The 16,219-nt window shown below is 34.3% G+C and overlaps 1 protein-coding gene across 4 annotated transcripts in view; it reads left to right on the forward strand.

Annotated features, from left to right (window-relative positions):
• LOC140749899 (kinesin-like protein CG14535) overlaps positions 1-16,219 on the forward strand; it is a 407,024-nt gene that overhangs the window by 310,559 nt on the left and 80,246 nt on the right. For all 4 annotated transcript variants that reach the window (XM_073083137.1, XM_073083139.1, XM_073083140.1 and 1 more), the window contains one exon: positions 9,696-9,855. In XM_073083137.1, coding sequence (XP_072939238.1) covers positions 9,696-9,855 — 160 coding nt within the window. The remainder of the gene's footprint in view (positions 1-9,695; positions 9,856-16,219) is intronic.

Here is a 16,219-nt window from a genome sequence, read left to right on the forward strand (position 1 = left end):
CGCCTTTTGATGGCATTTTTATTTTTTATATAATTTATGAAATACTGTTACATTGACTGATTGGCAGATATAGAATAGAAGTTCTTCCTAAAACCTTGATTTACGCCTAATAGTAAAATAAATTTATTAACACAGCCTTTAAACTACAGCAGCGCTACACTGTTATTAAGGGGAAAAATTGTACGCGTTAGTGCCACAGAAGGGGTTCGACTCCGGCGGAACCACCGCCACACCTATTTCTACCTAATAACAGCAGTGTTACGCGCTGCTGTGTTCCGGTTTGAGGGTGTGGTAAGGGAGACAGACTTTTCCGAGGCGTTCCAGCTTAGTCCTCAGGGGTAGCGGCGCATCTGTGGCCGACCTCAGGTAGGAATATCTAATCCTATCTGGGGTTGATTACAGATGTCCATGGGCGGCAGTAGCCACTTACCATCAGGTGGACTGCATTCTCGTCTGCTACCCTTATATTAAAAAAAAAATAGTCCGCCTCCCGATGGAAAGGTCCGAGATCCAAATCCCAGGCACGTACCAAATTTTCAAAGTAATCTGTGTATTAGAAATTAATTATCACTTACTTTAACGGTGAAAGAAAACATCATAAGAAAACCTGCATACCTGAGAAATCTTTACAAAAAACTCCAAGGTATGTGAAGCCTACCAATACGCACTTGACCAGCGTGGTAGACTATGGCCTAATCCTTCTTATACTGAGGGAAGACCCATGCCCATCAGTGAGACAGTAATGGGTTGACGATGAGTAAAGTAGATTGATTTGCCTTAAACCCAAAACAGCAGCTACACTGCTTTTGAAGGACAAAAATATATACTGTAGCGTCTAAATACTAAATATTAAATCACCTCAGTATTTAGTTCATAATGGAAGCTACGGCTGAAGACCATCTCAAAGGGAGCCTGAATCCTACGTATAAGCCGATTTGCAGCTCTGATCCCACTGAACTACAGAAATGATCGAACTTACTTACGTATTCCTTTGAGGAGCACTCCGGGTTATGGAAGTAGTAATGAGGGTAGTTCGAATATTATTAAATTGAGATTTTGAATTTCAAACTATTACTAAAGTTCATGAATAGTTGATGTCAATTTACGAAAATTAATAAATTGCGATTTTATAAAGGTGGTTGGAGCACCCAATCTATTTCTGTCTTATAATAGTAGTGTTAAGGGTTTCTATGTTCTGGGCGTGGTAAAGAAGACATACGCATGGTTTCTCTTAGCCCTTAGTATTAACTACGTATTAATAACTCACACTAACTTTTATCCTTTTATTTAATTGATGTGTAAATTATGATAGGCGATATATTGAAAATATGGATAGGCGACGAGTCCATTTATCGTCAGATCAGGTGGATCTTATGTTTGCTACCTATATTCCATGAAATCGATATCTTCGATTAGCTTAACTATCTTTTACTCGAAGAAAAACTTCATAACACAAAAAATAATTTAATATGTGTAGAAACATTGATTTTATTACGTTTTCTTGCAATTACGTTCTCTATGTCAATTCAGCAAAAAAGCCTTTAAACAAACGGCCCGCAATGACAAGTTAAGCATTGATACACGACAACTAAACGTATTCACCCTATTGAATGCAATACGATTGGACAGCTTCGGTAAAGGCCTTTCTTTATATTTATTGCCATCATTTTACCAAACAATACTGAATTTACGATTGCCACAACGCGGTAAAAGTGACCGTATTCCCTGGATATAAGAGCGTAAGTGGTTTAGAACCCTTCTTGTAACCGCACACGTTAATGCTATTTTCCTGGCTTGCTGCCACGTTGCAACCGAAAAAATCGTCTACTCCAGCGGTTCTCAAACTTTACGCCACCGTTCTATAGAAGTCGCGTGCGCGAGATATGCGCAATAATTTATACTTGATAAATTATTTATTCATCCCCAATTAGAGAAAATATGCTCAAAAAAGCAATCTCCCTCTCATAAGTCTTCTTATTTTTTTTGTTTTATTTTTTACGAAGGAATATAATGTAAATTCTTTGGGCTATTCTACAACTATAATGATATGAATGTATGCTAGAGTTATAAATAATTATCATGCACATGCCACAACTAGCTTGCTAGCCACAGTTATCTTTAAGAAAGTGTCGCTAAAGTCGCAGAAAAAACTGTTGTTAAAGATTGGGAACCAGTGACCTAGTCCATTCCCGAATAAAAGGTGTAAAGAATTCGAATTCAAAACTTCTGCGCGCATAAGTTTCGCAGACAATATTCATATTGTTCGAGTGACATCGGCAACCAGATTCTAACGTAAAGTTTGGCAGTTAAAAGTTGAACCGTGCATGTGGTTCTTTTAGATTGTGTAGTTTTTGTTTTATGTTTTTTTAATATATTATACAGAAAAGCAAATGATAATACATTCCGTCTGATGGTATGTGACCACTGCGGCTCATCCACATCTGTAATTAATCCCAGATAAGATAAGCCTAGCTGAGATACGCCGCTTGCCCTAAGGTCTAAGCTGGAATGCCTCGGAAAAGTATTTTCCATTACCAAATCCTACTAAGCAGAACACAGCAGCACTTACCACTGTTGTTATAAGGAAGATATAGGAGTGACAGTGGTGCCACTAGAATCCAACCACAGAGGGTACTACTGCATACAACTCGATCTTCATTATAATATTTTTTATGGAAACCCTTAGCATTAGAGTTATAATGGGAATAAAAAAGACACATACCTTTTTCTGGACAACTAAGTTATTAAAAAAAGAGATTTTTCGTAAAAGGATTATATAAATGTATGCATTAGCCCACCGTGCCCGTGGGAACAATAATAAAACCCCTGTCTCATATTTCCTTTATTTTTCCACGCAAAAATCTAAGGCCAATTTTATGATAATTCTCTTACCGTTTTCGACGTTATACGCGAATTCTGTACAAATACATTTCGGATATTTTCGTCCTAAAGCGATAGTGTCAAAATTGTCAAACTATTTTGTTTTTCCATGCGTGAATAAGTTTGGATGCCAAGCGCGTGTCAAAACAAGGAAAATATCGAGAAATTTTTTGGAAACTGTATACCGTCAGTTATATTATAAAGTTCTTATCGTCGTGTCATAAGTGCCGACCATCTGTCAGGATTTTTTGTAAGATCCCTAAAAATGTTCTATTTTTATTATTTCCAAAAAGCTAGTTTATATTAATGCATCCTGTATTTTTTTTGATAAATATACAACTATAACCTTATATATGACCCTATATATCAGATACACGACAACGTTATTTCTACCCCATTTGAATCTTAAGAGGTTGGTACATACATACTTACGTTAAGAATTCCTATTGAATCGTGAGACATTGCACCTAACTATGTATGTGTGTGTATGATACTCCAAGGTAACCTCAAATTATCCTGACTCACTTGAAGCGACCATCAATTGCTACGCGACTAGATCGACCAGTTCACTATGGAGTGTTCTGTGTTCGATTCCCAATTAAACCAATATCAAAATTATATTTAATTTGGAGTTGATATCTGATATACATATTCCTCACTTTTGCAAGTAGGCATCAAACAACGAACGGTGAAAATTAATATTATTTAATATTTCATGCAAAACCCACGCATAAAATTCCACCTCAATATGCAACACATTGTCATTCAAAACATACCGCCACGTATTATTCATTTCCTGTATAATATTACCGCAATATTCCCGGTTTTATAATTTATTTACGGCACCCCAAAAAACGTGGCATTCGTACATTTCGTTCCACGAACGTAAATAAAACGTTTAGAATGCTATTTACTGCTATTACGGCGTAATGAATCAGAAAATATGTAATTGCAGGTAATGTTTGGAATTAATTGTGAGCTGTAATTGACGTTGACGCGGTTGACGTCACGCGAGCAGTTAAAAGTAAATAGGTTCTGAGCCCAGCTCAGGTAAAAGTCACAACTAAAGAACAAGTTACTCAATCTTCAGTTTCGATTTTAACAGAAGATCTTTCTTTAATATTTAACACGAGAATTATTTTTCGCGTTACCAACGTTTGCAAATGATATTCAGCTTATTATGTTTATTGAATGATTTTGCAAAGTTATGTGCGTATTAGAAATTAATTATCATTATGTTCACGGTGAACGAAACAGAGGTATTAAAAAACTCAAAGGTATTCAAAGCCTACCAATACGTACCTACTTGAGAAGCCCGTTGGACTATGGCCTAATCATTCTCATTCTAAAAAGAAACATGTACCTAGCAATAGGACAATAAATAGTTGACGATGACGACGACTTTTATTATAAACAAAAGCATGTGCCTTTGTTTATAACAAAAATAACTACAAAAAATATTGTAATATATAGTTTAACTATCACCTTTAAAAGTTGACAATCTTCGCCAATTTCTCTCTTAGAAATAATACGGATAAAATGGAAATTTTAAAGCAAATGTCTCGACGTGCTTCAAGACATCTAACCTTCGAGGTTTTAGAAAGGGTATATTGAAAAGAAATTCAAACAAAATAAAGAACACGGCATCAAAATGGCCGCTCGGCTTACGGACTTGTGCTACCAACAGCGAGCAAGTTTCAAGCGGAAAGCAACTTGCTATTACAACGCAAAATAAAGAAATATTGCAAAATTATAATTTTTTCTTTGGAAATAAAATGAGTGACTTTTTTGCGTTTTGTAAAGAATTATATTGAACAAGTAAGTTCTAACGATTTATTGTCAAATAAAAAACTGTTTTTATAGACATTTTTTCTATAAAATAAATGTTAAATCGTTTATATTCAAACTTAAGTTTATATTAAACACGGATCAAACAAAAATCGAATTCTGTGTCATAAAATGCTTAGATATTATTTTTTAAATTTCAATATAATTTCCTCGCTCTCTAGTTCGTACTTCGTCGTTCCTGAAACACATACCTCATTCATGCTCCGAGGAGCATTCTATCAAATGTCAAGAGTCGACCTTTTCAGGATTGTTTTCAGCGGGACCGCCGGCCCGTGAAATCAACGACATCATAGGGGCATAAACATCCTTTGAAATTGCAAGATTTCTATCTTCGGCATTTCACATTTGTTGTCGTGTTTTTATTTGGTAGCGAACACTGGTTTTATTGTATAACATGAAAGCTGAGATCAGAGAGAGCGCTAGTTTGATCTTCTTATTGAAAACAAAAAGTTTCAATGATAATTTGATTAAATATACTCAGATCTTTAGAAGTGTTTGACACTGCAAATCATATATTACTTTTGTACTCAATTGTATTGTGTTTATTGTGATTTGCATTATTTATTTATAGCACGTACCAATCGAGATTTCAGATATATTTTCTCATCGCATAATTATAATATTTCAAATAAAATTAACCTGTTCATTTCGTCCGTTCACTATTTCTATCATTTTCAAAACTCATGTTATCAGTATTTACATCGCAAAAAATACAATCCGTTTTAAATTTTATGGCATTTTCTAAAATCCTAACTTCACACTAGCAATTCTTAGCCGTACGCTTAGCATAGGATCGAATCCATCTACAAATCAGATCAGTATTGTGACCGTTCTACTACCAGTCCTAAAGTCTTTAATCTTGCTAACCTTCTTTATTGTAAGCAACAAGTATTTTTACTCCCCAAAAGCATAATGCCAATATTCCCTCAAGACGCTCAAAAATCGTTTCATTTCAAACAATCGCGTTCCAAAAACAATATCCTCTGTTATCCAATACACTCTTATTTCTCCAAGGATCGGTCAATCCCACGTCAATTACCTCCGTACCGATATCTACGATACATTCATTACGCTTAAGTGCACGAGGGATACCTACACCTTGGTAACCGCGCCTCAAAGCAATAGCCTATAGAAACGTAATGGACTGTTGTAAAGGGACGTTTGAAGAATCAAGGACATCGATATTTCGGGGTATACGGACACAAGCTTCAATATTAACGCTTTACGAACATTATCAATAACATGGAGTTGTTGAGGTAATGTTAAGATAAATATAGGCCTTGTGGATATTACGATTATTGAGAATGTAAAGTATATTGGTTTTAATTTAAATACTTAGCAAAAAAACCCAACGAATGAAACTTTGGTACCTAAAATTTTTGGTTAATTTTTCTTAGTTTTAAAATGAACAAAGTAATTTCTTCCAATTTGAACAAAACATAAAAATACGAGTATTCGTGTCAACATTCATAATTATTATAAAATATCTTATAAATTTAGTTCAAAATATTATCATTATAGATAATAATAAAGATAAAAGAAGAGATGTGACATTAGTAGTAATAAAACGAAATTGTTCTCTTTTCATTCTCTCAGTGGCTACATACTACCTGAAGCAGTTACACGGAGATTTCCTATTTAGATATGAACATGAACATAAAGAAATTTAAAGGCATTTGGAAGATTCAAGGCAGTCTAACTCCTAGTGTTTACTGAATTTTGAATTTAGTGGAACATTCTCAATGATTAAATTTAGCAAATGTGTTTTACATTACGTACAGTTAACAGTATTTACTACCATAGAGTATTCACTACCAGAGATCATTATAATAAACTAGCTAAACCTAAGATAGAAAATATTATTGTATAGAAAAAGAGCATACCTTTTAGCCTGGAAGTGGCATAAAATGTTGACCACAATTGCATTGCTACTCCTTAGGTATAAGAATTCCTAATAAAAAAGACACTTACCAATCCAAAAAAAAAGTGCAAAAACTGCTACACATTTTTATGTGACTGTGCTGATAAAAATCAGCATGACAGTGACACCGCAGTTGATCCACAAAGAGTTTTCACATTCATAGTACACATAGAAGAAAAATACGCATTGGTCTAACAAAACGAATAGCGTTGTTTTGGCAGAGCAGTATATCGACAGCGCACAAGTTGCGTATTGCCAGCAGTTGTAAATGTACGGCCGGAACCAGCCGCGTTACAAATGCAACGCGGTGACCGCTTGCCAATAACTCGTCGTAATGTACACAGCTTTGTCGTGAACTATTGTGTACGTAAACATGCTTTATTGTTGGGTTCATTCTATTTCAAATTTTCCATTACTTTTCATAGCGCTTCCAAAGTCTTCCTTAGTCGTCCAAATTTCAAGCCGCTTAAAGTTTAATGCCATTTCCACATCTGAATCGAAAGAGTCATATCCCTTGCGTGGAGTGTGCCTGACGTTACTTAACTTTGTAAATCAGCTGCTATATAAAAACCTCAGGGACCATACTTTGGCTCCATTTGAATTGTCTTCAGAATTTGTATAATACAATGCCTCAAATAACATGTACTGTGTCAACAAGTGACTTCTATTTCATATGCAATTGATTTACCGTAGACACAAGGCTATTTATACAATACACAACGTATTTAACCCATCAAAGGAAACAAATCGATAAGCCCACGTTATTTCAATTAGTCACTCGACCCCTATTTCGGCTTATCGGACCACACAAGGGGTCGTAACGTCCTGCCACCAAGTCGAGAGTTATCTAAACATTCCCTTATAAGAATGTTAATAGTTCTAAGCACAGCAAACACGGGGGCGACGGCACGCGACCAGCGCACGCCACCAGCATACTTCCAGTTGCAACGATTGCAAGGTTTTCGACAAATTTCGAATTCTCGTATAAGTTGACAATTGTGCGGAGATATCTCTTTATGGACGATGTGGAAAATGACATGAACATGGAATTTAAGCTGTTGAATGTAACCTCTGAAATACTCAATGTGTGTGTCGAATAGCACTTATATAACTTGTAAGGTTTTTCACGGAATCTAAAATATACATATGTAGGCCAGGAGACGATTCTGCTGGAAAATAATTATCAAAAACTCTTCCAATGCCACCTTTGAAGGCTTTTATTGAAATATTTACATTTACTTTGTGATTATATGAATTTATATCTATGATGTTTGTATTGTATTGCTTTAAAATGATATGGCAATTTTATTAACTGGCATAATTACGCAATTGTTTTTATTATTTTGAAACACGTTCAGCGTATCTCTCGATAGAATAATTGTGTAGCTTTATCGGTAGATTGTCAGCAATAATATGGCTACCATGATTCCGTTTTGATTATCCTAATTTATTATATTGTATTGCCGCATAAAATAGTAGTAGTTAGTAGTAGTTTTGTGAGTGGTTATTAATTTTATGATTTGAAAACAATTTAGTGTAAAATTATTGAGACCTAATCGTATAGATGCTGTTTCAAAGACAAAATTATGGAGTGTGAGAAACAACAATCTTCCAATATTTTCAAGGATTGTTTCAGTGAAAATAATTAGAAAAGGAAAGAAGTCTATAGAGAATATTAAAAACTGTTTTCTTTTGTTTAAAGCGCCAAAAAAACTTACAAGGATCTTGCCGGTGTTAGCATAAACAAAATACTGGAAAAATAGTCTTTGCATTCATGATTCACTGGTATATACTCGTAGATGCGTCATTTACTTCGCTGTTCTGGAGTGACGCCTGATAGAACCCGCTTTTGGATCAAAATCAATAAAGCCATCACGAGTCCACCAGGAATGTCACGTCAGTTTCCAATACACCGAGAGAATTTTCAATTTTGAGTTCCCAGGATGAACTTACACCGTCAGCGTTAAAATAAAATACGAAGCGTGTCGCCAGTCGTCACGTAAAACCCATCCATCACCGGATCGTGTGCAAGCCCCTTTATGTTCCACGGTATTGACGCGCGGAGAGAATTTTTGAAAAATGTAAAAAGGTCAGCCGAGACATCACGTACTGTTCATTTATTTCTCCTTCGAATTCTTCAGGGGTTTCAGGTTCGCGATAAATGTGCTTGGTTTCCGTTTTCAATTGTAAATAAGTTATGGATAGCGACTTATTTTAAATATCAATATCGAGATCTATTTGATGTTCCCCAACAATGTTTTTCTATCACAAAAAAGATCAATTTGAAAAAGATGTTCATTTGACTCTGCCTGTAAAGATCAATCTGAAACACTTCATTTACGGACTTTTCACATAGACCTTCAAAGCAATTTGCTACTTCTAATATAATATGAAATTGTTTTTTACTTTTACTCATTTTAAAATCGTTGTTTCCAACCACAATATCTTGTATAGCTACCGGCAGACTAGGTTTGCTTCCATCGCCGCCGTCGCTAAGCCCTTTTCATTTTTAATTACGCTACAACTAGCTCCTCGGTTGGACAAAATCTTTTGCGATCTTTGTTTTGTGTCGGTATTTCTTAGTCTCGTTATCGTCTTATTTCATAGTTTATATCTTTCATCGTTAAGTCGTTTTTAAAAATGTACATTTCGAAACCGTTGTCTCTAAATCCTCTAACCGTTTATCGGATTTTACTATACATCGCTTAGTTTTAAACAGATACTATTTGCTGCACTGAAATGCAGCGTTGCAATCGATAAACGATTTTCTAACACTTATGTACCTGAGAGTATTCTCAAAAGTTTTCAAAGGTGTGAAGTTTGTAAATCTACTCATACCTGTCATAGTACACTTATGCTCTAAATTATTTTCGTTTTAATAAATGACCCGTACCTAGTATTGGAAAAATAAAGAAGTACCTAATCCATTTTCGTCATCGTAATTAGACGATAATCATAAAATGGCCATAGATAAGAGGACGAATAAGTATAAATGACGCTTTTCAAATATATTCATATTAATGTTGTATTAATTATTTGTCACCAGGTCTACAACAAAATGCAGTGGCGGATCTCCACACAGGGAGAGGCGGAGACGCGAAGAAGAAGGTGGGGGATTTAGTGCTGCGTTGCATCGAGCTCCACCGCCACCACCGCCGGCGCTGCTGCGGCGGCTCGGTGTTAAAGAACCCACTGGAGTTGGAAAGGTAAGTTGTAGTAATAAGTTTATGATACTGTGATGTATCGCTATTCTACTAGAAATTTTGGTATATGTATAAGTTTAGAACATACGAAATAATGGGCTTGAAGAAATATTTCATGGCAATTTGTATTGAAAATCATTTTTTCACCTTGAAAAAAATTGTCCTAGTTACTTAGATTTTTTTTTTGTAAATGTGATGAAACATTTATCATTTAAATATATTGTAGTATTCAGAATTGAATTGTAATTTTACCTATTTTTCAGATACAAAAGTGAAAAAAAAAGTATTATTAATTTAGATTTTGTAATGATGATTTTAAGAACACATTTTTCTATCATCTTATGCTGTTTTGAAGTTTAATTAAAGGAGATGTTTCAAAATGTATGGGCCCTCGGCCACCTTTTGTACACTATACTAAAAACTGAGAAAACATCCAAAGAACAATTCGTGGGGGTTCATTTTCTTCAAATCATGTTCCTTTAATTGTTAAAAAACAATAATTTACACTTAAACTTGCAACACAACAGTCGAAAAACATCATGGCGGGAGTGATTACCGTAATAATGTCATCTGTCATTCTATTTTAACTTACTATGTACCATCTATGTACATTATATACTTCTTAATATTTTTTACGCGAATGGGCGTAGATATATAAATATTGTATTGTATGTATTGAGAAACAATACCTACATTTGATAAATATTAATTATATTTACTTTCATAAATCTTGACTGAAAACAAACATACCAAAATATGTATTTCTATACCAATTTATTTTAGTTAAAACATTTAAGTGTGTAAATAAAACAACTTTAAGTACACATTTAGATAATAATTTATTTATTCTTCACTTAGATACATTATTTATTCATTTTCAATATCTTCCCTTATCAATATTTTCATTCAATCATGTAGCAGGTTCTGTAATATCCTGTGACGATCTCAGCCCAAACATCAAACAATGGTCATAATGTGAGCGCAGCTACCTACGATTACGGTTCGTTACCCGGCGATGCAGTTGCAATAATAACTGATTATTTTGTCATCCCAAGAATGTCCTTGTCTTGCCATTGTAATTATCTAAAAAAAGAGAAATGTAAAAAGATTAGCTTCTCTAGGTTAAAATTATTAACGATTATTTCACGATTAATACAACTAACTGATGTATATTTTACCTGATGACATTGAATCCTTGTCAACACAATCCACAGCGATCGCACGAAAATCACAAGAGTCCATAAAACATAAGCTGGGTAAACAAGTAAGGAAGAATCAGTCCAAAATCGTAAGCAGCACAGAGCAAAAACATTTTCAAGATTGAAATGGAATCTTCTCATCAGTACATATTTATTCAACGTTTACATTGGATTCCACTATTATATGATATGTATATATCCACTTATACACATATCAAATTGACAACTTCTTCTTTTTTAGTTTGACATGTCACTTACATCTATAAAACCAGATACTATTTAAAAGGTGGTTTTGTTATAATTATTATAAATAATTAATTAAATTCAGAAATAATGACGGGATACCCAAAATTAAAGTCAGGTTGTAAAGTAATAAGGTAACAATAACTTTACGACAAAAACAGCGAAATAAAGAATTACCGACATCCAAAGAGTATAGTAACCTATGTGTGGGGTACACATAGGTTCCCTGACCGACATCGACAGTTTTGAAATTTGACATTGACAATATTCCGCCATATTTTATATTTCAATGAGGAATGCTTATTTTAAATATTTTTTAACAGGAATACTTTAGGTTATCAAAATATATGTGTATTTTTCTTCAATTATACAAATTATTCGTGTTTTTTAGATATAGTGTACATAAGATGGCCGAAAATGAAACATCTCCTTTATTATACTTTTACTCCAATCCATGTTTCGTCTCAGGGGGTATGTTCAAGTAGCCAAGAGAGGCATTCAACAAGAACCGCACCTGGTGTGTTTCATGGCACAACGCCAGATAATGTTCATTCATCATCTAATATGTGATCATGAGCCTTTTGGTGGTAGAATATTTTTATTATGAAAAAGAACTAGTTGAACCACTTTACATGTACTTTTACGCATGCGGGTTCCTTAGACAATGAGGCGGTTAGTTCACTCGTATGGGTGAGACACGCAAGTGTCTAAGCCCGCGCAACAAGAAAAAGGCCCTAAATATTATATAAATAAAAAATATATATTACCTGTGGATGATTGTATTGATTTGTCGATATTACCTGTCGATGATCTCTACATTATACGCAAGTATAAAAATGTGTAACCAATTTAAAATTAATAAAAAACAATGCAAAGGCAAAGCTCCTTAAGATTAACGTAGTATAGTAGATTGTTATTTAGTGGAAACTTTTGATATTTCACGAAAACATAAAAGAAAACTTTCCATTAGTAACCTTTAACAGAAAATTACATAGCCTAGTAACGTATACCATTAGGTCCATCCCTACCTCAAAGTACTTACCGTTAAAACCTAAGAAAAAGCCAGGCCAATAAATCTTTATTAACAGCGCGTCCGAGTCAAGCTAATAAAAGATTGATATCTGGCCCTCGCTAAGGGCCCATTAGTGCTAGATCATCAGTTGTCTCATTAAACGCAACCAATTAGTGAAGTTAAAGCCCCTTAAACGGCGATCGTACAGTTATAGTAGCAAGCGATACTATATCATAGCGATATTGCGAATGAAGCACCATAAACAGAATTGTGCATTAATAAATCATCAAATTATTAGTCTGTAGACTTCTATAGATTTTTAGATCTATGTCCCCTTAGTTGAGGTGACTTAGACCGATATGGGCATCTCGCTAACTGCTTCCAATCGTCAGTTAACCTAGTCTGGATGATGCGGGAGTTAGGAAAGGCTCCCTAGACTCATTTTGTGTGTTAGTAAACATATTTACTTATTCTTTACAAGAAAGGCTCTCTATAGATTTTGCCGGTCATTAAAAAATATGTATTCTTAAGCTTTACGAGTTAGTACGAAATTTGCTTATATTTCATCACTCTGAAACTGCTGAATTATTTACCAGAAGATTACTTATTCTACATTATTAACATAAGCTATAAACAAATTGACTCCCTACTGCGAATGATATCATAGGGCGAGATTAAACAATATTCAATAAATAAAATAAACGAAAAAATCAATATAAATATAGGTTTAAATCAATGTGACGCGATAAAACGAATTATAAAATTTCTTAATGAGTTGATTAAATTGGTGAAAATATTTAATAATTTATTTTCCCAATAAATCCTAAGGAGTGCAATCCGACTGCACTATCACAAAAGCCTATATCACAGCTTAATGTGTACAACAATCTTAACCACAGAGCCAGGCGTGACTCGCCTTACCGTAAATTTGTTTCCGAGGACCTCTCGCAGCCCTAGATGGCGCTTTCGGAGAACTCTTAAATTGCAGCCACTAAAACGATTGCCGCAAAACCTTTGACACTTTGCAAATTAATTTTGTTCGCGAAAAAATTCTACAAGTTAGAGTTAGGCTGCCTTGTTAAGTTAAGCGTATTTCTTTGTCGTTAAAAATGTTTTACTTTGGAGGGTAAAGTTTTCTCAAGCGAATATATGTCTCATTCCTTAGCACGCCCTGCAGTCTTAAAGGCTTGAAAGGTATTCGTCTAAATTTTGGATGTAGGTACTTACCATAGATTATATTTGTAAGCAATCGGTTTTTTTTATTTTTATAATAATTGCCTACTTACTTTTTGCTATGAACACAAATACAAATTTACAAACGACGTAACATAAGCTACATTAAAATTTATAATTGCTGTATATATATATATATATTTCCACTTTCGTCTTAATTAGTGTTAAAATAAATAAATAACTGTTTCTACACTTTTATCCTCATACAAGAATTACCTGTGTTATGGACACCCTCAACGACGAGTAGAACTCAGACCCAGTACAGTAAAGTAAATACAGTATAGGAAATCTAAATATAATATAGTAAATCTAAAATATAATTATAATAATAAGACGTCTCCCGAGTTGGGGATCAATCCCGGAACCTGCGCTAGTCCGTTATGGTGACTCCTACGCCATAGATCATATGGAATGTAAGTTCATTCTAGATATTACTTCTATTTGTAACTCTGTAGTTTATAAACTAACGAACTACGCAAATAGGTAAATGAAATTAAAAACTTGTATAATGAAGATTCCCTTGACACCTTTAATTTATTTCACAGCGTTTTCTTGCTTCATTTTAAACGTTGAACATTAAATTTTAAACGTTAAGGTTGTTTATGTATGTCCGTAATAAAAAGTGGCTGAATAAAGATTATTTTATTCGTGTAGTTACTTCTTCGAGTTATTAACCAAGATTTAGTTAGAAAAGTAGAAAATCTACTTTCTTCTGTCCTAATTTCTTTCTTTTCTGTCTTAGTTTTTCTGTATCTTTTTATTATTATGTCTTTAGAAACAATTAAAGAAAGCCATTTACAATCCAGGTCACGTAGCCGGGCAGGCCATTCAGCAACTTATGGCTAATTAACTTGCTTTTAATTATCTCGCAACAGCAACAAGTCTATTATATAGAAAATATTATTATTGTTATGTAAAAGTATTACCTACTTTACATAAATAAGATATTGTTAAAGAAACAAACTTTAAAATGCGTTATCAATATGTAGAACTAAGTAAAAAGAAATATCATCATCATCATCGTCATCAACAATCCATTTCTGTCCCACTGCTGGGCATGGGTCTCCTCTCAGAACGAGAAGGATTAGGCCGTAGTCCACCGCGCTGGCCAAGTGCGAATTGGTAGACTTCACATACCTTTGAGATTTTTTTTTTATAAATCTCTCATGTATGCAGGTTTCCTCACAATGTTTTTCCTTTACCGTTTAAGCAAGTGATAATTAATTAGAAATAAATATGCACATAAATTTTAAAATTAGACGTGTGCCTTGGATTTGAATCTCGGACCCTTCGATTGAGAGGCCGCATTTCTTAACCACTAGGATATCACTGCTTAAAGAAATATATTTTTTTTATATGTATAGGCCATATTTTGAAGTAGATATAAATATAAGAGCTTTTACGAGCGATTTAAAAACACATAATTAGACTTAAACTTACCTTGCTCCATACCAGTCTAATATACATTGGAGCAACGTAGAAAAGGATACATGTCCCAGACCTCTTCTAATCGTGGAAAACGGAGTCTACGTCATTATTTAAAAAAATTGCAGCAAAATTCCTAAAACAATCTTATTTAAAATTGCAATATTATTCTGCTTCTGTCTAAATACATATAAAAGACCATTCTTTGCTGCGAATTCATTTTCCACGTCATTGCGATAAAAAACATTATCAAATTAAGTCAGAAACTATCAGAAATACGGATCACGTCGCGCCGGGCGTCCAGTTGGCATCTCAACGCTAATCAAGTTTCTCAGTTTATCGAACTTCGGCGGTAATGAACTTAGCACGGAGCTTTAAGATGTTATTTAGATTTATCTTCAGAAATACACAATATAGAAAAATATTAAATGTTTATTTCATAGGTGCTACATCACCAGTGGCTACACCACACGATTTCTACTAAAGTATGGCAGTAGTAAGAGCCATGTGTTTTATGATTCCTAACAGGTGCTCTAGTTTGGTAAGAATGGTGCTGTAAAGAATTGAGGTGCTTAAGGTTTTACAACTTCAAACATAAATCAATAATAGGAATTTATTTGCAGAAAATATCGGGTGCTTCTCTAATACTATTTAATTATCTATATGTGCAGTTTCAAAAATAGTAAATAAATCAGCGGACGCCTCTTATTGTCTAACTAACTTTAAAATATTAGATAATTTTATCATTGTGTATTTTAAACTATGTAGTTAACACCTCTGACATCTGCAACTCTGTGGGTCTACCGCCCTGTCCGGAGTCCGGACGTGCTTCGTCCGCAGCTCGCTAATGTCATAAGACGATCGCTAACGAGACGCACTGCGAAAATTAAGCTTACCGGACATAAAAGTAATATGCAACACGCAATTTATTTATATGACCAACGTATGAATAGTTTTGAGCTTTTGGCGACTCTCTGATTTAATTATTCGCTAATTCCCACGAGACGACATTTCAAATTGCGTATGAAGCGAAAGTGTCATAATAAAGGTATGATCACTTCTACCTAGATTCAAATTTTTGCACAGTCTAACGCCAACCTAATTTCAAATCGCAATAAAAACTGACAATGTGTCTAATACTTTTAACAGCTTAAAAACTGTAATGGCTCTTCTCATTTGTTATTCAAACTTGTTAACACCTCTGACACTTGCTACTCTGTGGGTCTGCCGCCCTGTCCGGAGTCCGGACGTGCTC

The sequence above is a fragment of the Epargyreus clarus genome, unplaced genomic scaffold (genome assembly GCF_041222505.1).
Source record: "Epargyreus clarus isolate Ecla_fem2 unplaced genomic scaffold, WU_Ecla_fem_2.2 ptg000018l, whole genome shotgun sequence".
NCBI classification, from domain to species: Eukaryota; Metazoa; Arthropoda; class Insecta; order Lepidoptera; family Hesperiidae; genus Epargyreus; species Epargyreus clarus.